A 23,051-nucleotide genomic window follows, 5' to 3' on the forward strand; every position below is an offset into this window, starting at 1 on the left:
TCGAAAATAGATAGAGAAAATCGAAGAAAAATGGAGACAATGGAGAAAATAGCGAAAACAGAGAGATATGAAAAATGGGAAAAATCGTACCCCCTACGCGGAAATGATCGACGGAGACCCGTGGGCGGGGAAAGAGGTGGGTCAAAGGTGAATCGCGAAAGGATCATGGTCGCCTACGTGGTCGGGGTGTGTAGTACCGCCACCCCCTTTGCGTGACCATCTCCCCTTCCTCGTCGAGGTCGTGCACCGCGCTGGGACTCTAGCTACGAGAGCTCGCCCCTGTTTACGGCTTTCCTGCCGGGTACCGGTAAACGGCATGTCAATGACGATACGAGTCTATCGGCACTGCGTCGATTCGCCATGCGAAGTCGCGGTGGCGGAACTCTCCCGCTCCCGCTTGGGTTCATTCAGCAGGGTTGGCGTTCTCCACTCCCAGCGGGCGTACCGTAAAACGTCATCACGCGGTCAACGTGACCTCCCCACCGTGGAGAACGTAGCGTAAGGCCGATTAACGGCGATAACCGGTGCCAAGGGGGTGGCCGACCAGCGGCCAAGGGGTGGCCATGGACGCGAAAAGGGCAGGTGGGTCACAGATGAACCGCGAAGCGATCGCGCTCGGAGAAGTCACCTCTTGCGCCGACCACTCGATACCACTTGACCCACTCCTTGCGATCCACCAGGGGTCCCGCCTTTTCAGACCTCGCGGACTCGACGGTCTTTCCCTTGGTTGGACGCTCCTACGACTACCCTGGAACTCGACATCGGATTCTACCCGGGCAGAATGGAGTTTCACCTCCTAAAGGATCATCTCTGATCTTACACACTCACACGAGACAATTTAATCGGTCCTATTTCGCTGTACAATCTTGTATTTAGATTATAGACGGATCCGTAGATTTGTTCTTTCATCGCAATGACGCTTTACGTGAACAGGTACCCTGAAGAAGACTGTGGGAGGTACTATTGGTAGCACACCTTGCACTTGGCGCGAGTCTGGTCCTCGCAGATTCCTTTCACCTGGAATAAAGAGGACGCGTTGATCAGGGGAATTTATCGAACTTTGTATCGAGAGATGGAGATGAGAGGGCGATTATTTATGTATTTAGAAGAGGAGGACGTGCTCCCGGTGGAGAGCGCGTTGAACCTGAAACGCGAGCCACCGGGGAGGCTCGCCGGGGTCTGCATCGACCCCAAAGCGTCGCGTGTCAAAGAGTCAAGCACGAGTTGGGATTGAAAATTTGCCACGTGTCAGGTGAAACGGCAAGGACAATGAGCACGTGCGTAAAACGAGAGCGTTGCTCGTTAGCGGGGGTAGATTCCCGTGACCGAGAGGTTTTCCGCACCGGCCACGCGACTGGTTTCCGGTGACCCAGGGGTGCCTCGTACTCGAGGATACCATTGATCCGAGCAGGTCCTTTCTCAATGCCGTGACTCTTTGACTCGACGCGATTACCTCGGATAATTTACAAAACCCGGTGGATTTCTCTCTTCTAGGTACCTTGTTGAAGTGCAGGTCGGGTGGACAGGCCACCTCTCGAGCGACCTTGTTCTCGTCACATGAAATATACAACAGGCAGTCCAAGGGATGCTGCAGGGCGACGTTGCTCTCGGTACACTTCGGGATCTCGCACTCTTTACTGAGGAACCCATCGGGGTATCCTCCTGGTGGAGGAGCAGGTGGTGCGGCGTTAACCGCGATCACGACCAAGAAGAGAGAAACCACCAGGAACTTCATGTTTGTAGAATTTCCCTCCTAAAATATAAACGAGATTTAAAATCTTGACATTAACCAGGCCGCCATGGACGTCACGACCCCGTGTGAAGCCATGCGGTTGTTAACGAGTTTAGCACCTGGTTCCCTTGAACGGCGACCAAGGTTATCGCTACTTGCTGTCGATACCGGCTCGTTCTTGGGAAACAAGTTTCTCGATGGAATCGCTAGGTTTACCTGAATCCGGGAAGATGCTAGCTGGACGGTCCAAGAGGTAATGACGTCTTCGGGCACTCCTCCTCATTTATAGGACTTGCCACTCCCCAGGACACTCGTGCGAAGGACTACGTGTTACCAACTCGAGAATCTGCCGGTTTGGAGAATTGAAAAACAAAATATTCGTCGGTTGGACTCTTAATCACGACTTCCGTCAGGCGGTTTTGTTCCTTTTCATCGGAGTAGCTGCTGCCTCGAGGGTCAGGCAGAATTAGGATTATTTCTTGCGTTACGTAAAATTTAAGGCGGTACATCATCGATGATCTCAGTGGAGGCCTTGCCCATTTTTTGTTTATTGAAATACACGGTCTTGGGGAAATCCTTGCACGTTATCAAGTGCAGTATTCAATTAATCCGCTAGACTTCCTTGTTTTCGAGAATTTAGGTATCGGCCACGTGGAAAGACGTCGAGAGAGAATGTCTAGCGAGAATTGTGGAGCGAGAATGTCGAACCCAAAAGACAGGGTCTCGAGGCTCGATACGGTTTTTCGGGCAGCCTAGGTCTAGTAGCTCGATGTCACCCGATCCTCGACGACCCTCTTCAGCAGGAAGTGGTTCTCGATAGCGAATTGGGTCACGAGTCACGACCTCCGTTTGGCATTGCGACCTCGTCTTCTGCGGCCTCCTCAAAAGGTAGCATCTCCACTTAATTACTCGCCAGCTTACGGCCACGAGACGTGGAACCTCCAGAAGCCCCCAACGAACAAATCGACGGACCAGCTTCGAGGCTATTAACTAACATTTAACTATCCGCCATTTTCAGACCCCCTATTTTTCCTCGTGGTCCTCAGTGATCGTGAATGCGAAATGTCCGAGCTGCAGACCTGAAATATTAGGGTGTCCCATAAGTTTCTTCCATTTTTTTATACGAAATAAATACACGGGGCGGAAGGAACTTATGGGACACCCTAATATATCTATTGAGATTAAGACTGGTTCGATGATGAACCTAAATTTAACTGCTCTTTTTGCCCTACGACGTTCTTTCCGATATTACACATTATTACGTGGGCTGCTTCAAAAAACGGTAGCTCAACTTTCAGACCCGTCATTCCGGAATTTCTGGTTTGGCTTTCGACCTCTAAAACAACTACGCATTCGCCTAATTCGGACTCTTTTTTCACAGCTAATTGTTGGGACGCTCTTCGCCCCCGGTCTGGTGCCGCCATCTTTGAAGAATACTTGGTAATTAAAGCTATAGAAACTTTTAGAAATTTCTCAGATAAATAACGGTTCGAGGCGTGATTTATGGTTACAGAATTATGAATGACAAAGTTCTGGAATGGTTGTTGCAAACAAATATTCCAAAATATTTACCCGAGTCGGTAAGAACGAGAAATGCAATATGGCTGCCGTTCGCTCTTCGCCGTCGGTAAAGCTTTCCCCAGTAGTTACTCGTTGTGCTGTCTGATGGCATCACGGTCACGGCCGGTTCGGTCGCTATACAATTCTAAAAAGAACGATTCGGTCAATAGAGAACAATCTCCACGTGTAAATGGAATTATCCGACATTATGCTGCCAGCAGCAGACTGTTGTGGAATTAAATTTTTTACCGTTTCAGTTTGAATTTTTATCCCGGGGTATTGCCTACGTCTTTAGAGTCTAACAACTTACAAGTGACTGAATACAACAAAGGGGAAGTGGCGTCGCCATTTTAGAAAGGCAGAGTCTTTTTGTTTTCTTGTATCAGATGGAGCGCGTACAAAAATGCTCGATAATCGATCTCGAGGGCACCACCTCTTTCCACGGAAAAACATTTGTGAACCACATCAAGTTCGTTACTGCTGATCATGTTCAACATGTTCCGAACGGACAAGGCTTTTATGAGCCTGATTTTCGAAGTCGTCCCAATGTTCTCTTTATCATAGTCCTGGAACATTCGATGTTGATAAATTAAAACTCAGGGTGAAATTCCGAAATGCACATATGAGGACCTAACCATAAAAACAAAAAAACTTCAAAATTTTTTAAATGGTAATTTTTTTTTTATATTTTTGAGGTCATATTCGTCATTAATGGATCAAAATATATAGCTATCCGAAGTTTCAAATTAATGGAAGGTATGCGCTTTTCGGAGCTTTACCCAAAATTCATTTTAAACTTAAAAAATAACGTACTATTACGAACCTTAAATAGTTCTTCAAGATTATGATTCCTTATTGTACTAAGCTTGTCCATGGCTTGAGCAAGCAGTCGCCTTTCGTCAAAGTTCAAAAATGTTCTTGGGCATGCTTCCGAGGGCACATGCTGAATAGGCACCAACAATGGTGCCCTTTCTAGAGATCCTGTTGCTACCGCCTCTTCGACAACCTCTGCGAACCTTGCGTACTCAACGTACTCAGGCCTAAGGATTAATTTTTATAAGATTTAGAAATAAATTAAAATAATAGCGTGCAGCAAGTAGCTTCATTTTTCGCATGTTAGGCAAAGCAGCTAAAATAAGGATTCGAGGAAAATGAAACCTCAGAGGAACTTGGAATACTCTCATGATGGTAGCTACTTCGTTGCAAGTGAGATTGCATCTCAGCTGGTCGAGGCCTCGAATAAAGTCGGCTTTTTTAATTACAAGTTCTTTATGGACATCGAAAGGCTGCATGAATTCGTTAACCTACAAGACACCAACAGAATGAGAGTAAAATCGGCTTAAATAAAAATTACAATGGGATTGCAGTACCTTAATTCTTTCACGTACTACTTTTGCTTTGACCTTCGCCAATACCATCACAATGTTCGTCTCGTCTTCAGTGGGCTCCGGTGTTGGCTTTTCAGCGTTGACTTTCTGCATTTTTTGCAACACTTCGTTATAAAGCGGTTCAGCGACGGGCAGCGCTTCCAATTCTTCAAGGAACCAAGAATAATTGAACCCCATATCGTCGATGTACCTTTGCTCCAAGGCGGAGATTTCCTCTTGAGAAAGAAGTATAGCGGCTGTTGTAAGAACTTTCCTCACCTGAGTTCTCGTTACATACCCGTAATTATGTCTGTAAAGAATAACAGGTAACGCTTAAAAAATATACTTAGAAGCTTAGGTCATTTTGTTGCTTAGAATCTTGCATCGCACTTATCGTAGTCCTTGAAAAATTGCTCCAGCATAATCCCTCTGTTATTTATTCGAAATCGGATTTGCTGTAAAGTATCTTCGCATAATTCCCGGATACTCTTCGGTGCACAGTGCCAGTCTTTCTGGCCTGGTCGTTTCAAATTCGCAACTTCCGGCGATGGGCAGTCAACCTTTAAATTCGGATACTTCTCCAATTCTTTCACCGTAAATACTGAAATCGGAGAGAATATGGTATATAAAATATCGCGTAAAAATATGTATATAAATAAATAAATATTAATACCGTGATCTATGTCGTCCTCAAAAGTCCTCCAACATACCCGATCCAAGTCGTTAGGATCCGTGTAAAGAGCGATCAACTCATCGATTTCATTCTCGTCTAAATATAGTTTCCCTAAGGACGAAATTAGAAGAGCGTCCAATCCTCTGCGAAAATTGGGAATTGTTACACGTCCTGAATTTAGTAGATCGAAATCCTGAAAATGATATCCAAAGTCGTATTCAAAGACTATCGCTCATCCAGATATTTTATATACGGTGTAACGGCGAGACCCTCGATTAACCTTAAAGAACTCGTGAATACGAATGCGATTTTCAAGTATATGTCTCTGGATTCGATGGATGACCTCCATGAGAGACATCGGTTCTTTTGGTTTATCCATTACCGGATGAAAGACCGTTTGGTTGCCAAAAATGGACGCGGCCGATTTCTTACAGATCTCCGGCCTTGGGAGCTTCGGTAATTCAGCTGTGATTATTTTGCCAGGGCACTGATCCAACAGATCCTGAAGGTACCATATTCGTTTACAGCTTGAAGCATCGAACTGACATCGATTAAGAAAAAATTAAATCATAAGACTATTACTCCTCCAAGGCTCGTCATTCCATGCGTATCCAAATAATCCTGAACGTCCTCGATGGCTTTCACAAAAGCCACGTAGTTTACCGTGTATCCATCCTTACCGAATCTCTTGACAAGTAAACAAAATTCCTCCGCAGCTAAGATAATTCCCAGGAATGTTAAAACTCTGCCGAAATGACCGATGGTCACCGTGCCGGCATTCTTCGCTATCTGAAAGCATTTTACTGCATTTTATGACTAAGGACCATTTTGAAAATTAGACACGGTGGACTTTGTGGAAGGTCCATCGACGCCCTCACCAACTCGTAGTCCTGGAAGTACGGCTTTAGTACGATTTTCCTCTTGTTGGCGAGAATCGCTATCTGCGTGATAATTAAGGACAGCTTTCTGTGCTCCGTCGTGCTCAGGCGATTCACGTGTAACGGGTCTTCCCGTTCTAAGCCCGTGACGAGCGGCTTGTTCCTGCCGAACTCGGGAACTAAAATCAATTGTGTTACTCTCTAGCCTACCTGAGCGAGGCTTGTTTCTTTCAATTTATGAGTTTAAGCCATCCAGGTAAAATCCTAGGTACAAGAGAGCAGGGATTGCTTGACCAGGGATGCGCTGGAATAACTAAAATCGATAAAGCGGAGGAAAATGGCTGCATTTCCAGGTATTTTATTGCACCCTCGAGGGCCGACATTCGTCGCGCTGTACTTGACGGCACATTTGTAATAAATTGTCGGTCATACCGCTATCGTGGATCACTTCGCAGAATTGCGAATACAGAATGCGGCCATCCTGGATGCGAAAGTAACTGGCGAGGTCGCAGATCTCTTCGTCCGACAAGCCAATCGGCCCTCGCAAGGGCCCCGCCAAGATTGAGACGAACTTCGACTCTGGATTTAAATCAGAATTTATTCACTACTGCAAGGAAAATGAGAAAGTTTGTCGAACTGACGTTTAGTCTGGGAAAGTCAGGGAATACGAGGAACCCGTGTAATTTGGAAATTTCCACGGGTTCAAGTGAACCTTAGCTTTGTACCTGAGACGAGGCAGTCGCCGTTAGGGTCTAAGGGTTTATAATAGTCCCACAGGTTAAGGCCCACTCGGCATACAGCGGCACGGATCTTGTTGCAGCTGCGCCAGACATCTTGCAGTTTCAGCTTCTACAAACCGTACGACTCGAATTATGACAAGAAACTATCAAGGTCGAGGTGAGCGGTTACCTTTGTTTCCGGCATTTTGACTATCCCAATCAGGTCTACCTCCCCGTAGTACTTTCACTTGTAGTTAGATTTATCGAGCTAAAAAACATAAAATTTTTTTAACCGCTACCAGGCGTCTACTCGGCCAATCATCATACTTGAACTTATCCAGGTTATCCAGAAACAGAGGCGAGTGAAGGATGCATTCAAGTCCCTTCGAATATCGTTTAATTTCAGAGCATTGCACTCGTGAATTCACGCCATGCATTTCGATGTTAAATACGAGATGTATATTCCAACATCGAAGAGAATAGAGGATAGCAAAAAGCGAAACGCGTCGAGTGCGTCGCTCTACATAGGCAGATGCGCGAACCTCTCGGCATATATATGTGTATTGTATATATGTAAGCTCCTGGAAAAGAACATATACTCTAAAAAGGTGCCTCCTGGCGTCTCCCATATGGCGACGGGACGCTGCGTGCTGGAGGGCGAACGTCCTCCTTTGGCTACCCTTGACTAGATATTATTAACTTTCCCCGGTATCATGGGGTGGATGGGACGAAAAAGGAACATCCGTTTTCTTGTCAAGTTCGGTTCACACTCGTGACGGCCCTGCAAGAATAATGTGGGTATTGAAATATTCCGGGCATTCTTTTTAATAGGAATTTAAGGTAAATACTGGTAAAAGCTGAAGCCATTCGACGAGGGAAACATGCAGGAAACGCGCGGGATACGGTCACGCTCTATCGATCTCCTGGGAAGCGGCGCGAAGCTCGTGCGTATGCGCGTTGAAGGTGACGCTACAAGATGGCGGCTGCTCTTCCGCGCTCCGATTGGTCGGCCATCTTCGACTCCCCGTTTGCCGGCCGGACTTTGCCGATCCCGCTTCCCGCTTATAGGATTTACCCAGTCGAGCTCGACTCATGCGCTACCCCCACTCTACCCGCTCGGAGACCGACGGTCTCTTACTGACTCACCGTCCTCATGAGTGGGACGAAGATGCTCATATAGAAAAAGGAGACAATGATACTAGACTCGGTTCCCTCCATTCCAACATGGCGGATGGATAGGTAATCTCGAGAGCGAAGCGAATCCCGTTTCCCGCTTCCGCTTGGCCGCGTTCCAATCCCGTGGCAGGGGATCGGAGAAACATCGATTCAAGAATTGAACAGTAGCGTCTCTATTTCACGGTACCCGGTTAACCTCAAAAAATTCCAGAATCTCGTTTGTCACCTTCGAAAACGTGACGAGAGAGAGGGGAATAATGAAATCGACGTCAGATTCGATAATTAAAAGTGAAGGGATTATGACGCAGGAGTCAAGATAAATAGCAGGGGGCGAAAAATTAAAGTTTCTCTTCTTTTTTGTCGTGGGTGAAAAGTTTTGTTTGAGAGGGGCGGACGATTTCGAGAGTACGGGCTCGGGTTGATCGACGCTGATTGGTCGAACGGGTCGGAGTGGGGGTAGCGTCGTTTCTTCCCATGATGCATCGCGGCAAAGTCGGGAAACGGAACGAGTGGGATCGGGCTTTCTCCCTTCTCCATTCGGCAGCCGAGCAATACGGACGCGGAGTGTCTGTCGACTCGTGAAGTGTTAAGAAGTACTGAGTCTGTTTAAATTCGGAGAAGCGCGGTGTTTTCAGTGTTCGTAACCGTAGGAAACTAGACAGATATTCAAATATGGCCGATCAGGAGAACAAGGACTTCAGCGAGGACGTGGCCGACCAAAGCTTCGAGCAGAACGGTGAGGCCGAAAACGGCGGCGGCGACGCCGCGGAAAATGGCCAGGAGTCTCAGGAAGAAAGGTAACATTTTGGCAATTTCCCCATTTCCCTTATCGTCGTCGATACGTTCCTCGATCGACTCGACGTCGACGGTATTCCTTATCGATCCCGTGGGAACTACCTTCCTTAAAAAGATTAACAAGTCATTCCCGTACGTGCCGACATTACGGCAAGCGCGAGCACAAAATGGCGGACGACAGAATTTAACGAATCGGGGAAAGTCGAATAGTAATCCACTCGCATCTGCGCGAGGCGCGAGCCATCCGATGAGAAATTTAGCCCATTCGAATGGGCTAGTTGATTCGATTCGATGGACGCACGGGTTTTCTTAATGCGGTTTTCTGGGAAGTATGGCAAGTTAAAAAAACTTCAGTGGAGACGCCGGCCGTAGGCCCGGGGCGGATGCGCCATTAGACGCGCCCACGCACAAGGAGAGGAAACATGGCGGGGCTTCTTCGCGCTTTGCTTGGACCCGATCTCCCTTTGTTGCGAACTTCGTTTCGAGTCGAGCGCATTATCGCGCATTGAAGCGCCTACCAGTGTACATGTTTACTAAATAGTAGTACTCGGTTGTATTTGATAATGAGTAAATGGCCGTCCTATGTGATGCGCAATTGATCGTCTCTTCGCACCATTTTGGCGATTTAATGCAGTAGTATGTAAGACTTATTTTCGCTCGCTTACAGCGCGGCATTCTCTTTTGACTTTCCCTTTTCAGCGTAACGGTGTCTCGAGCTGGATGATTTCCCTGCCGGCCAGTTTATCGAAAATGTCGATTTATCGGCGCACGGTCCTTGTAAATATTTCTGTAATATTACAATTTTTGACATCGTATTATCGTACCAGCGTCTTGGATCAAAAGCCTAAAAAACATTGCCATTTTTTATACCCTTACAGCCTTCGGATTCCGACTTATATCTTGATCTAGTTTGGGGTATCTTTTGATGATACGGGTAAGCATTATTAGATTAAACCGTAGAGGTACGATTGCATTCTGGGGGAAAGTGGCTGCAACCTTCGAATTGATCGTGGATTTCGTTCAAGAGCTGGTTACCGGTTAAATTTTTTAATCGTATGCGCAATGTATATCCAAGAGAATAACCCGTTGATATTCAAAATTTAGAGGGTTGCTCCCTCTTACCCTAAACGAAGATACGTACGTAGAGAAATGCGACTCGACTATAAAAGGTGACGAAATTTAAAAGTGGCCTAAGGCCGGCGCTCCACTGCCTAGTGTACCTACCTGAAAGAAAAATCAATTTTTTTTATTGCACGTTATCTATTGAGAAATTAATATAAGGTAACCATGTGCGTAATATTGATAAATGATTAGTTATAACTTTGTATTGTGCTTTTGTTACGAGGTATGCCTTTATCTCCAAAGTTTGTAACTTTGTGTACACACCCAATTTCCATTCCTGCCTAATTAATTATATCTTTAAACCTGTAATTAATAAAGAGAATTGTAATTTTTCCGGCGATCAAATTTTGTATACACAGATGTTAATTGTAATGATGTTTTTATAGAGTGTAAACTTTCGATTGCATTTTTGGCCAGCCAAGAGTCTTCTTCGTTCTTTCATTGCAGCCGAATTGTGGTTGGTCAATTGTCATTCACGATTGACGATACATACGCTTACCTGGGATCTGTGAACCAAACCGTGAAGCCTAACGAAACGAATGAATTCTGAGTCTGAATTATTGCGAGAAGTCAACGTCGAGTTCAAGTTCTTCATGTTCCATCACGGCACAAGCACTGGAAGTCGAGTCAATTGCGTCAGATCAATCAGAGTCTCGCACAGACATACACTTGCCTGCTGGGTCACGCGTAGAGTAAATTCCAATCCGATGTCAATGCAGTTTGGGCGTGACCAAAGCACAGAGTCACTAGGGCCAAAGCGAACATCTCCGATTGGTCGGAATGCCATTAACCCAGTTTATGTGGCTTGGTCTGCAGGTGGCAAACGACCCGGTGCAAATATGGCGGGCGGCACGCAACAGGCTAACCGTGACCCGACCAACAACTGAGTACCGGCGAGAGACTGGTGCCCACGGTATTTATCACCAGCCCTAAACGATATGTGAAAAGATCAATATCTCAGTACAGATAACAACCACTACATTGACAGAAAATGAAAAAACGTATCGCACCTCAGCTCGTTATTCGAATACGAAAGTGACAAAAGTATATTATGACTCGAAATGATAAAGATAACTTGCCGATGACCGCACATGTACCAGAGAGAGAGATATATTTATATATACATATATATAAAAAAAACTGTGTCCAGTCCTACACGCCCATATGAATATTGTCAAATGACGTGATGCGACCATCTTTAACGTATAATGTACAAACAATTTTTTTAGCTTTCTAATAGAGTTGCAGTCTATCTACCCATTGCCATTTCTTTGGGCCAATCAGCAGTCAATCCATCTTGGAAATAGTTAAATCTTACCTCCTTTAGGCGCAGCTGAATGTCAACTGGAGTTGTAACTCTTGCTCGGGTTTGCGCAAACGTCATGAAAGTTTTGCTCTCTTGGTGCACCATATTCCATGCATAATTTTTTTTTTTCCAAGTTTTTTCCCCCTAAGTGACAAGTATAGGCGCGCCTGAATTTTGTATCGTCTCTGTGTGCAAGGCAGCCTTCTTGTTGTGGTTGTACCCTTTAGTTTTGGTCTTTTATTCCTTGAAGAGATGCGAGTACCTTTGTTTAAAAACTCTTACCTTTGTTAGGGAATTCATCTGCTTATTCTAGGAACGGTATGATATCACTAATAACTACTAGAACTAGAACCACTACTGTTAGCCGTGACATATCTTTGCTTCTTCAAAATTTCAAACTAGGTAGTAATCACGGGTTGCTTCTGTACTAACACTAGTTTATGTCATAATATATATAAATCTAGAAATACATATATATATATTTATTTATACAAAGAGCCGTAATAAAAGTACACGTACATATCTCTTAATAAAATTCCTTTCCAAATCATGCTGATATGTCATCGAGAAATTGTCCAGTACCCCTTTTCCAAATACATGATTTTCTTACATCCGTTACTTTTACTCAGTGTTAAATTTTACTATTTTTAACAGCAGTTCTAGATTTTTCCAGGGGTCAGGTCAAAGTCCTTTTTCAAACTGAGAAATGGAATCAATTCTTATCAAGTCAAATGTTTGCACCATCCTTAGATCGTAATACTAAAAATAGCAAAAAATACCTAGTAAACTAAACTCGTTCGATTACTTTGCAGGTCGGCCGGAGGTAACCAGGAGTCTCTGAATGATAGGTACTTTCAATTTTTTCATTATTATTTACTTTGAATATTTCATTTTTTCGGCGCGGTTGATGTTGCTCAGAGCAATCGTCGATCAGTCATACTTCAGCAAAAGTTACATATCCAGGTGGTAGCCAGCAACAATCACTTTTTTGGACATCTTTTTTTTTTCCATTAAGAAAGAGGGATATATTCGTTTCACAGTACCAGCAATTTACTGTTTTTATTACAGATACCATTTCTTTTAGTCAGCTCCAGAGAAATTTGTGAATTTGCAGACATCACAAACCTGATTAAAAAAAAAGAAAGAAAGAAAGAAATTCATGTTTCAATGACAAATTAGCTGAATGAAATTAAATTACTTAATAGCGATGAAAGGCTTAAGAAACCTGGAATCCGTATCTTTGGTTTATTGTAATTTCAATATTTCTATTGGTTTCTACTCTTTACAGGAAATTGTTTGTTGGGGGCCTTAGCTGGGAAACCACAGATAGTGAGTATATTTTTTTTCCTACTTTCCCTGTTTTACTTTTTATTTATTTTATTTGCTGATGACTTTGAATATTTGCAATGCGTTTTAAAGACCAAATTATGATGAATTTAACTTAGGACACCTTCGGATAACAGAATGGCACTGTTGCATGAGATAAATAGAAATTTGCTGAAATTTACTTCTTTACGCTATCTAGAAAGATGGTACCTTAAGAGCGTGAATTAATAATGGCTGATATTTTTTCAGAGGAGCTGAGGGATCATTTTGGTACATACGGTGATATAGAAAGTATCAATGTCAAGACAGATTCCATTACTGGAAGATCACGAGGTTTTGCATTTATCGTTTTCGCCAAGGCGGAATCACTCGATAAGGTAATTCTACAATGTTTCTGGTTGAAATCAGTACACGTTTAATTCACTTTCGAATACACTCAACATGATGACACAAATCAAAAGTCAGTTCTGCTACTGAGTATAAATGACGAGTTTTTACACCTGATTAACTTGCAATTGTAAAAAGGGGTCTTTTGCATGGTAGGAAAAAGTAAATCAATTGTTAACTCTCTGGCCTATACGTTACAGATTATGGCTGCTGGTGATCACGTTATTAATAATAAGAAAGTCGACCCGAAGAAAGCTAAGGCTCGACATGGCAAAATATTCGTTGGAGGGCTATCGACAGAGTTGTCTGACGATGACATTAAAAATTTCTTCTCTCAGTTTGGAACGGTAAGCAATATTTAGTACTTGCCTTTAGCAATTACCTCATATCGTGACCGAATGATGACATTACTTTCCATGGATTTACAGATAGTCGACGTTGAAATGCCGTTTGACAAGACAAAGAACCAGAGGAAAGGGTTCTGCTTCATTACTTTTGAATCAGAACAGGTTGTGAACGAGCTCCTTAAAACCTCGAAACAAACGATTAACGGCAAAGAGGTACGTAAACGATCCAAAAATATTCAGTGCTCTTGTTTTTTTTTTCTTTTTTTTCCCCCCTCGGCAATGGAACTTCATAAATTCCCTGGAGGATTTAGCGGCGTTTTTTCGGACCTGGGGACGCAGACGAAGTGACGAGACGGTTTCTTTCCCTTAGGTCGACGTGAAAAAGGCAACGCCGAAGCCGGACGGAATGGGTGGCATGCGAGGTGGTGCTGGTGGTCGAGGTGGACGCGGAGGTCGCGGAGGACGAGGTCGAGGATTTGGCGGCCAAGGCGGCTGGGGCCAAGGGGGTTACGGAGGTGGTTATGGACAAGGAGGCTATGGAGGCGGTTACGACGGTTACGGAGCCGCCGGATACGACTACTATGGTGGCGGATACGGCGGCTACGGAGGGTACGACTACAGCGGATACGGTAATTCCATTGACTATTACTAGAAGGAAGGTTGCTAGCCGGCCGTCTATCTTGCCGCGCTCCCTATCGACTGTCTATTTTTTTACGATCGACGATAGCGAGCTCGCTATCGAGCACCGACAGGGATGGGCACACTTCCGTTCGGCAAATACTTCTCAAGTTATTGGAAACTTTGATTTATCATCAAACCGCATCTAGCTCAAGAAATTGTTACTTAATTAACATAACACTCATAAATGTTCCGGGGTCATAAGAACACACGAATTAGAGAAATAGCAGTTCAGGCGTCCGCATCTGAAACTTCAAGTAAACGTCAATTTAGACCTTGAAATTGTCGGGAGTCCTATTTAACACATACTATGCCAAATCAACCGTCGAATAAGTCATCGTTCAGACAAATGGCCGCAATGGTAGCGAACGTGTTGATAACGAGGTCACGTAAATGAAAAAGAGAAAAAAAAGAAAAAAGAAATTAAAAGAAACCTCCATTCCTTGTGAAAGTACGTCAATGAGATTTCCGAAGCTTGACCCCTTATAGCTTTGTCCAGGGTGTCGTAACTATTATAATTTTGCTCTCATTAAGTGCCACGGGATATCCGAGTAATCGTTAACCTCGTGGCATCGCGCTTCGAGGTTTCAATCGGTCGTCAAAGTATTGATCGAATAATAAGTATGCCCGTCTCTGGTCACCGAGTACTCGGCAGACGATTTCGATCGGTGCCCCGCGTACCCTCGAATCTCGACCATGATACATCTCGCGGTTACGGCACGCAACGCGACTCGACGGTATCAATAGTCATTCAGATTATAAATCGAGTAGGCTCGCGAAAGAAAGACCTTGAAGATCGGTGGAAGAGCTCGGTCGTCCGTACGCTGTACCGCGCGTAGCCCTCGTAGCCGAAGCCCAAGCAAGACGCGCTCTCAAACGTCTTAACGCACGATCGTCTGCCTCGTAATACGGAGAGAAAGTGAGAGAGAGGGGGAGAGAAAGAGAGAGAAAGAGAGTTACCTCGCAGTACGGAAATGGCGATATATTCGGTTGTAATACCTGGTGTATGTACGCCACCGTACTTATACGGTGAAAGATGTGTGATATTAATCGTAACTTGTGACGCCGTGGCGTGAGTGCTGGTTTGCGGGCGGATCAGCCTCGACGGTTCGCACTAGTTGCGAGTTCGACTGTTGTATATCCCGTGTATATATATATACATACAGACACGCATATGTATATATATACGCCTAGATTTTTGTTCCTTTGCCCGAGCATATCCTCGTCGAGGATTTGCTTGTAAGTCATCTCGATGACGACGCGTTGACGACCTCCTCTCAAGGTTCGGTCCGTTTTGCAACTCGCCGAACTGTAAACCAGCGACTCTCCAGTTTACAGCTAGAGTCTAGTAAATCGGATTATGTTCCTTCTCCGATATATATATATATATATTTATTTATATATATTTGCCGACTCCCTTGGTCTCGAGAGCATGCGTCGACGAGGTCGTGTGTCCACGTTGTTCTTACTTGTCGTTCTGTCCCCGATTGGTCGTCTCTCCAGGAAAAGGAAAGAAAGAGAGAGAAAAAAAAAAAGAGAGAAAACGCTCGCCTCTGGAAAGAACATAATCCGAGCACCGAGTTCCGAAACTTCCACACGAGGGAAACGATTTGCCGATATTAAGACCTGTGGGAATCACCCGGTCGACACGACACGATCAATTTGTCGAGACGAATCGACGTGCATGTTTGTCGATCGGGAGATTTTTTCTTTTTCTTTTTTAGGCTCCTTTTTGGGAAATCGTTTCGAATTTTTTTCGTACAGAGCGTAGGCCGTCGTTACGCTGTGACCAACTAACCTTACCTTACCTAACCAACCGATTTGCTAAGTTATATTCTTTGATGCCTTGTTAATATTTAACTAACATACTTATATCTACGCAAATGAGTATATAACGTATTAACGACATACGAGGAAAGAAAAAAGAAAGATATGGAGCAGCATATAATATGTAACAGTGAAAGTGTGAAGGCAGACGGAACGTTCGCGAAAGTGTGAGACACCCACGTCGAGTCTTCTTCTGTACTTTGCTAGTATTTTCCACATGTTTATTGGGATCTGAATGCTTTTCTAAGTTTGCCGTGAGGCCACTCATGTTGGATTTGCATAGTGTAACGCAGATGTAAGCGGACACTTTTTGATGCATCATGGATTGCTGGATCTTTTTTGATCGGCCCTGCATCCAGGCCGGAGTTTTACCTTTGTTTCTTTTCTTCTTCTTTTTTTTTTTTGTATTACGATCGTTCGCTGTTTAAGTCGTTTTAGACGACAGTAACTACATTTCATACGTTCACTGATTGTTGTCAGTGAATTGGTGGAATTTAATTGCCTGCAGATATACTTTTTTTTTTCTTCTTTACATTTCTCATAATGCCTTAAATTCTACGGACTCGCTGACTTCAATAGCACGCAGTCACTGTAACATAATTATATATGGATCGAAAATGTGTGGAGAACATTAAAGCAAAGATGTACAGAACAATACGGCGTATGAAATGGTATATACCCTATGATCCTGCTTTAGAGTCCTGCCATGATCCTATTTAAAGCATGTTTTATTTATTTATTTCCTCGTTTTTACATTATATCAAATTCCTTTGGGCGCCCTCAAAAACACGCTTTGGCAGTTACTGGATCAACTCAAGGAATGAAAGCCATAGAAATTTGTGGCAAAGGTGATATGAAATCTTATTTATCGAATTCAGCATGTTTTTGAGATGGCCTCCTGAAATTATGGTTAAATTCAGGTACCTTCGGATCAGCACTGGGGAAAAAAAAACCCGCACTAGTTGTGCTTTCCTTTTTAACCGAGTTTGTATTTCCCGGGGGCTACATCCGTAAAGGACGTTACTGTCACGAGGTATAAAGAACGTAGCCGTTGTGTTTATTTTTTTTTATCTAATATCAGGTTGCATCTATCCTCGGTTTCCTGTAGTGGAGGTGTTCCGAAATCGTCGTACCCAAAGAAACGTGGCTGAAATCTGGATGGTTCCGGGAACAAGTTTCCACGATTTATAGAAACTTCATCACGTAGAGCAGTCATCGGCTTCGATCGATCCAGGCTTCAACCACGTGATGTGCGTAAAGGTCTTTATCTGTGAACGCATAAATTGTATTTGCCCCACAAGACCGCACACACGACCTTCCTCGTCGACCCTTCCTAACACACGAAGGATCCCGTAGCGAAAATACGCTGGTAGATCCGAAGATGACTGTCCCAGGGGGACACGTCGTGCATGCTCGTCCTCCCTCCGACCTCGTCGTCGACGTACCGCCGAGGGTTCGGCGCAGGGAAATATGAGGTGTAGGTCAAGCTAATCCCGATACCACTTTTGATCCCTTGGTGAACCTACAAATTAATATATATCTTACTAAAACTGTATGTACATAAGAGGAAGACCACGAGTGGAACGACGAACGACACGACCGTGGCGGAAGAACGGCTACTCCTCTCGCGGAGGAGAGCCCTTAAGCGGAACTCGTTCGAAAGTTGCAGGACCTCGTCGACCGCGAGAGAAAAAGAGAGACACGCTCTCGTGCTCAGGAGAACTCGGGAGGAACACGATTTATGTCTCTCTACGTGGCCAGCTGTGGTTACAATGCCGACGACCAGTTGTAAGGCGCGGGATACAAGTGCGATTGTATGCTTGAGAGGACGATGAGAGCGGTCTAGAAGTAAAGCCTAGATGCGCCAGTGGTTATAAGTCGATACTGACCCCATTGTCTCTTATACCGTGTGTTCCATGAAACGCAGACGGCTACGGCTATGGCAGTGGTAGTTACGATGGTGGCTACAGTGGTGGGCGCGGTGGTGCACGCGGTAAAGGTACGCATTAGCGTTCCTTCTCTCTCTCTATTGTTCTTCATGTTCTCCTGGTTCCGTTCAACTATTCTCTCTTTTTTTTTAATTTATTTTTTGTTTTTGCTCCCGTTACATTCACTTCTCTTTCTGTCCATGTCCCTAGACTAGATACCGTTGATTACCCGGGTTAAAGCCATGTAAGACCCGCCAGGGTCGCCCTGGTGGTGTCCAAGCCAATGTGCCTCTTCATGGTCCACCCGATCCACTCTCCTGTGTTCTGAAATCTCTTCCCTAGAATGTACCCATGACTTCTCGCATTTTTTTTTTTTTTTTTTTAATCTACGTCGACTCTTTCAACCTGGCGACATCCACGATGAGGGGTACCTTGGTATATTTCACGATTCACTAAAGTCAAACACCGGGTCTTTAAGAGTCAACGTACCGTTAAGTTAAGCTTCTTTCTCTTGGCACTTAATCCTACTTCTTGTCTGTTCTAGCATCCTCCTCACATTCTGCCATCTCCCGTCCTCGATGATTCCCTTGATCTTTGTATCTCTAAGCTTTTGTTCGTTCTACTTTTTGATATGCCTGTGAACGAGTAAACGGCGCGGCATGAGTGTATGTTCGGTGATGATAAGAGTGCACTATGTGAGAGCTCGAGTTAGTTACCTGGAAATATGATTTTAAACAGGCTTTTGTTACCTGTGACGTGAGTCAGTCGGTGCGCACGATGACTCACGTACTCGATTTAAGACTGCACGCGTCTCTCACCGTATGACTGTGGTATCGGAAAAAGGCTCGTAAGATCTTATCATGTACTCATTCATTCTTCTGTTTCTTGAATCATTGGATCCAAGGAGTATAGGAGTTGGGAACGAACTTGGAAATTTCGGCATGCAGTCTTCAATCGGTCTGTTGGCACTGGCAGACTAGCTTTTGCATGTTACTCGAGCCACTTAATTGTTATTGGGCTCGCTATCAATTGTTATAAGACAATTGCTATCAAGTGACGTGTATATATATATTTTTTTTTTGTATACCGTTCACTGTTCTTTCTAAGGAACGTTATTACAATTTTTCATTTTTATTCGCGATCGTGTTGTGCATGCCCACTTGAAGTTGAAATTCAGTGCAGTCGAATTTTTGACTTTGGATTTTTTCTTTCAACACTAACTCTTCTTCGGAATGGTGACATGTCTGCGACGTTCACGAAACTGCTCTACGCGTTCTAATCGATGTAGCGATTTTTTTTTTTTTCGATCGCTTCAGCTTCTTCAAACCTAGATAATTATTCGTGCTTGTTAATCCGGTGGTGGAGAAAAACGAGCGTTTTCTTTCACAATTGCCGAGGATTTATGTCGACCCGTTTGTACTCTGATTCTGTATACTTAGTCTCTGGCATTGTTTCAATTCACCTCGGTTCTTGCAGCTGTCACCTCACTGACATTTCTGGCCATTTTACCGGGGAATAATCTGTTTCTCCTTGCTATGATCACCGGTACCTTTTTGTTTCCACTCTGCAGGGGTTCGAGATAAGACCGATAATATATGTCTGTTGCAATCCAAGTCTCCGCCAGGTCTCGACGTGGGACTTCTTTCAGGAGTTGGCTTGTGTTTCGGTACCTCAGGCAACAACGATTGCCTAGAGATGTTTCTTAAGGGAAAATTATATATATATATATAAAAAAAGAAACAAAAATAAGAGAGACGTAGTGAATTGGAACGCAGCCTACAGCTTACTACCTTAGCCTGTAGCCTCTACGTAGAAATCCCGGAATATAGAGTCTTGCAATATCATACCGGCCTTCTGTTGTATATCTTTATTCTCGATTGTTTCAATCCTTATTTAGTTAATCCGTAGATGAGTGTGCGTGTGGTAGATTTTACGAGCCAACTTAACCGTCGTGGTGTGTATCGCAGGCCTCACAGTCTCTATTTATTTATTTTTTTCGTTGAAAAAAAAAATCAGCTTCGGAAGGTCCTTACAACCCTTTTACGTGGTTTCGACCTTATTCCTTAAGATTAACGAGACTCGAGATATCAATGTCTTGGAATAGTTTGTAAATTCTCAAAGTATACGTTGCACCACTTACTTGCGTTGCGCGAGAGTTAGCTCGAGATACGGTGAGGCCTGATAACGTCCTAAACTTGGTTTAAAGACTGTAAGATCACTCGAGGAAAACGAAGGTGGAGTCGTCCCGATGTGTGGACTAACAGTGCGCAATGGGTGTGTTTCAGGAGGCTCAGGCTACGGCGGCAAGCAGCGAGGTGGTGGTCGCCAGAACCAAAGGCACCAACCCTATTAAAAAATGGGATTCCTTAATTGCGACCGCAATGCAATTTGCATTGTAACCGCTGGTGAGTGCCCTTAATCTTCCTACCGCTTGATTACTAGCGATGACGATCGAACGATGCGCGCACGAGATACCCGACAAAACTAAAAATTAAAATATGCCAAGGAAAAAGAAAAAAATGATCGATCGGTGCCAATTTATATTATTCTCGATTCGAGCCCAAAACGTTTGATTACCATCGCTACTGATTATAAGTACCCTTCCTAATGTCGGTCTTCAGAGAAATTTCAATGTTCCACCAGGATGGGTGAATATACATGAATTTTCGGTCCTTCGATCCATTGTCATATGGTGCTGGGAACTTTCAAGAGTTAGATATGTACTCCTTATCCCTGTGCACTTAGTGTCTCCTATTTGTTTGTTTGATTTTGTTTTTTTCTTTCCCTTGCACGTTTTTACCTAATTTACTTCGCCCACTTTTGGACGACGGTTGATTAACGTGTACTTAATGCTTTCTTTTTCCAGGTTTCCCGTCCTATAACAAATCTCATAACTCGTCAAATCATCATTCCATTAAACCTCCTCACCCTCAGCAAGAACTACGACAACGCAGACAACTGCCGCAGAGCAAACTCAGTCATCGAGATTCACAAGAAATGCAGTAACAGTTTCTCATATTGCGTTCGATCGATCCATCCGTATTAACACGACGGAAGACGTGTTCGTATACACATATATTATATATATATATATATATACAAGCATATATATATGATTCGTTACTTCCTTTGATCTTTTGTTTTACCTTTTGTACAAACAAATTTATTTCTCACATTGTCTATATTAATTTCTGCGTCACTTTGCGCACTTGCATCCAATTTCTGGTAATTGCTCTGCAGTATTATACGGGATCGATAGTGGGGTGTGTCGCTCCGTAAGTAGGAAGGTAGCGCCGAAAACGTAGCATAAAAGATATGTATGCAACATACAAATTCACTATCTCGACATACGGATTAAGCCTTCAAACGAAATTGCATGTACTTACACGAGTATATTGTACTAGCTGTACGATGAATTTATTTCCTTCTTTGCCATTAAGAAAGCGATAATGTTTTTGTTACTCATTGGCACTCAAGCAACCGCTGTACAAAGCCCAGCATTCGGCTTTTCTTGCCCGTTTGGCTATTACACCGTTTTTTTTGTTTTTTTTTTTTCGGTTTCGGCTAATCGGTAAGATTAGAAGGAAACAAAATTGTCCATTCGACCAAGTCTGATTTAAATGCGTCATACGATCAAGCGAGACCTGACTTTGAACTGTACTCGATTATCTTCGACTTTTCCTTGTACATTGCAATTAATTAGGCCATCGCATTATGTTGCAAAACCTGATCGTAATTTCGTTCGAAGACTTAATCCTTTCGTCGAGGTGGGTGACGCTTCCTTTGCCCATCTTTCATGTTGCGTTTTCGATGTTACCTTCGAATTTAATACGAAGCAATTGCGAGAGTGGCTCGTGTAATATATGGGGCGAGTTATCAGGAAATTGCAACGTAGTGCGACGGGTTAATTAACCGATCACAATGAACTAGGAAAACAAAAGGTAGAAGAAAGTGAATTAAATATGAAATCAGTAAGGGGGAAACCCAAATTATCTCGCTCAACCGTAAGAACGCGGTTGGAGTCGACCGTGTCGAACATTTTATCAATAAGGTTATTTTAATTTTGTCTGTAATTAAAGAGGAAGAACTACTATTTATACTGTAGAAAAGTAAGCAGGCAATGTACTTTTTACACGAATATGTTTAAACGCAAAACGTTGTTTATAATGATTACGTGAGACATAAAGAGGGGTAAGAAGATTATTGCTTCCTTATTGGTAAGAAACATAGAATTAAATAAATTCATTTTGTGTACATAATGCATATACTTGTGCTCGTGTTTAATTCTGAATGAAACCTATAAAGATGTAGATCTCATGACTCAATCCGTTGCGTGTGTAAGAATATATTTAGTGTAAAAATTCTGTGTATGAAGTGGGAACGGTGATATGATAGTCCCTTTTCTTTCCATTTTGTCAATCAAAAGATACTGCCATTTTTTGATTCGCAACATTAACGCGACTACCGATTTTCTTTCTTCCCTTAGACTTCACATCATCGTAGATTATGTATTCGTGATCGTTCGAGAGTTAGCAAGTCATTATTTTTGTAATTTTACAGTGAGCGTGTCCGATAGTTGACTCACGAGATTTTCAAGTATTCAAATTATATATATGTGATATCCAAAATTGTTACACTTTTTTTTTTTTTACAAAATCCCTACTTCCAAGTTGAGTTTTTTTAGATTCCATTTTAACATCACAAACTAAACCGACTGAAATCTACTCATACACATTTGTTGAACCTATCATACGTTACTTTAATACTCCTTTTATACTAGTCCTTTCAATTGAATCATGAGTTTTAGGCAGTAGCGCGAAACTCGAATAACCACAAATGTTAAAACGTGTTTGTCCAGAAAGAACCGAACCTCTGTAAACCCTTAAAAATGAAAAAAGATGCAATAAAAGTTGACTTTGTAATCTTGCGCTCATACTTTACGCACTCGAATTAATCGCAAGCCGAGATATACACGTTCGGTCGAAGAACAATATACAGGTAAACCAATTAATCTGTACTTCCATATATATTTTTATTCAATTAGGCTTACGCGAAAATAGGAACTCGTTCCTATCGCCATCTCGCGGAGGGTATACGAACCGCGTTCACAGATCTACTAAAAATGGCGGATACTCTCCCGCGAGACCAATCCATCGCAGAGATCAGTCTGTCCATCGTCGTCGACGCCCCCTCTCGTCATGTAAATCACGCTTAAGATTAGTTGAACGGC

General features: G+C 43.4%; 2 protein-coding genes across 7 annotated transcripts; one reads left to right on the top strand and one right to left on the bottom strand.

Annotated features, from left to right (window-relative positions):
• Positions 1-3,642: 3,642 nt before the first annotated feature.
• On the bottom strand, positions 3,643-7,207 carry LOC105701272. Its single transcript, XM_012427892.1, has 12 exons — positions 7,120-7,207; positions 6,936-7,059; positions 6,643-6,789; positions 6,211-6,389; positions 5,915-6,121; positions 5,613-5,834; positions 5,333-5,525; positions 5,050-5,260; positions 4,663-4,969; positions 4,451-4,596; positions 4,116-4,332; positions 3,643-3,858 (listed from the first exon to the last, which is right to left on the bottom strand). The coding sequence occupies exons 1-12, from the start codon at positions 7,132-7,134 to the stop codon at positions 3,643-3,645; spliced, it is 2,184 nt and encodes a 727-aa protein (XP_012283315.1). The 5' UTR covers positions 7,135-7,207.
• Positions 7,208-8,639: 1,432 nt separating this feature from the next.
• Positions 8,640-22,437, top strand: LOC105701273 (RNA-binding protein squid). 6 transcript variants are annotated; one of them, XR_001104196.2, is made up of 10 exons: positions 8,640-8,902; positions 12,141-12,176; positions 12,617-12,657; positions 12,904-13,031; positions 13,242-13,388; positions 13,470-13,601; positions 13,759-14,017; positions 17,821-17,892; positions 20,107-20,226; positions 20,688-20,825. XR_001104196.2 is itself a non-coding variant. In XM_012427893.2 (9 exons), exons 1-9 carry the CDS (start codon positions 8,778-8,780, stop codon positions 20,825-20,827), a joined length of 1,080 nt encoding a protein of 359 aa, XP_012283316.1. In that variant the 5' UTR covers positions 8,640-8,777; the 3' UTR covers positions 20,828-22,437. The 6 variants fall into 6 exon arrangements, 3 of the variants coding, with proteins under 3 accessions (XP_012283316.1, XP_012283318.1, XP_012283317.1); XR_001104198.2 differs by having other exon boundaries at positions 13,759-13,903; XR_001104197.2 differs by lacking the exon at positions 17,821-17,892.
• The last annotated feature ends 614 nt before the right edge of the window (positions 22,438-23,051 follow it).

This window comes from Orussus abietinus, unplaced genomic scaffold, assembly GCF_000612105.2.
Source record: "Orussus abietinus isolate OABI.00-Male unplaced genomic scaffold, Oabi_2.0 scaffold28, whole genome shotgun sequence".
Classification (NCBI taxonomy): Eukaryota; Metazoa; Arthropoda; class Insecta; order Hymenoptera; family Orussidae; genus Orussus; species Orussus abietinus.

Bases quoted from the DNA above. Each gene is read 5' to 3' on its own strand.
- LOC105701273 (XM_012427893.2), top strand. From the start codon at position 8,778: ATGGCCGATCAGGAGAACAAGGACTTCAGCGAGGACGTGGCCGACCAA. The intron at 13,389-13,469 runs GTAAGCAATATT...ATGGATTTACAG, and splicing joins TCTTCTCTCAGTTTGGAACG to ATAGTCGACGTTGAAATGCC. The intron at 14,018-17,820 runs GTAATTCCATTG...CATGAAACGCAG, and splicing joins GTACGACTACAGCGGATACG to ACGGCTACGGCTATGGCAGT.
- LOC105701272 (XM_012427892.1), bottom strand. The intron at 5,261-5,332 runs GTATTAATATTT...CTCCGATTTCAG, and splicing joins TGAGGACGACATAGATCACG to TATTTACGGTGAAAGAATTG. The intron at 3,859-4,115 runs GTTCGTAATAGT...CGAATGTTCCAG, and splicing joins ATCTTGAAGAACTATTTAAG to GACTATGATAAAGAGAACAT.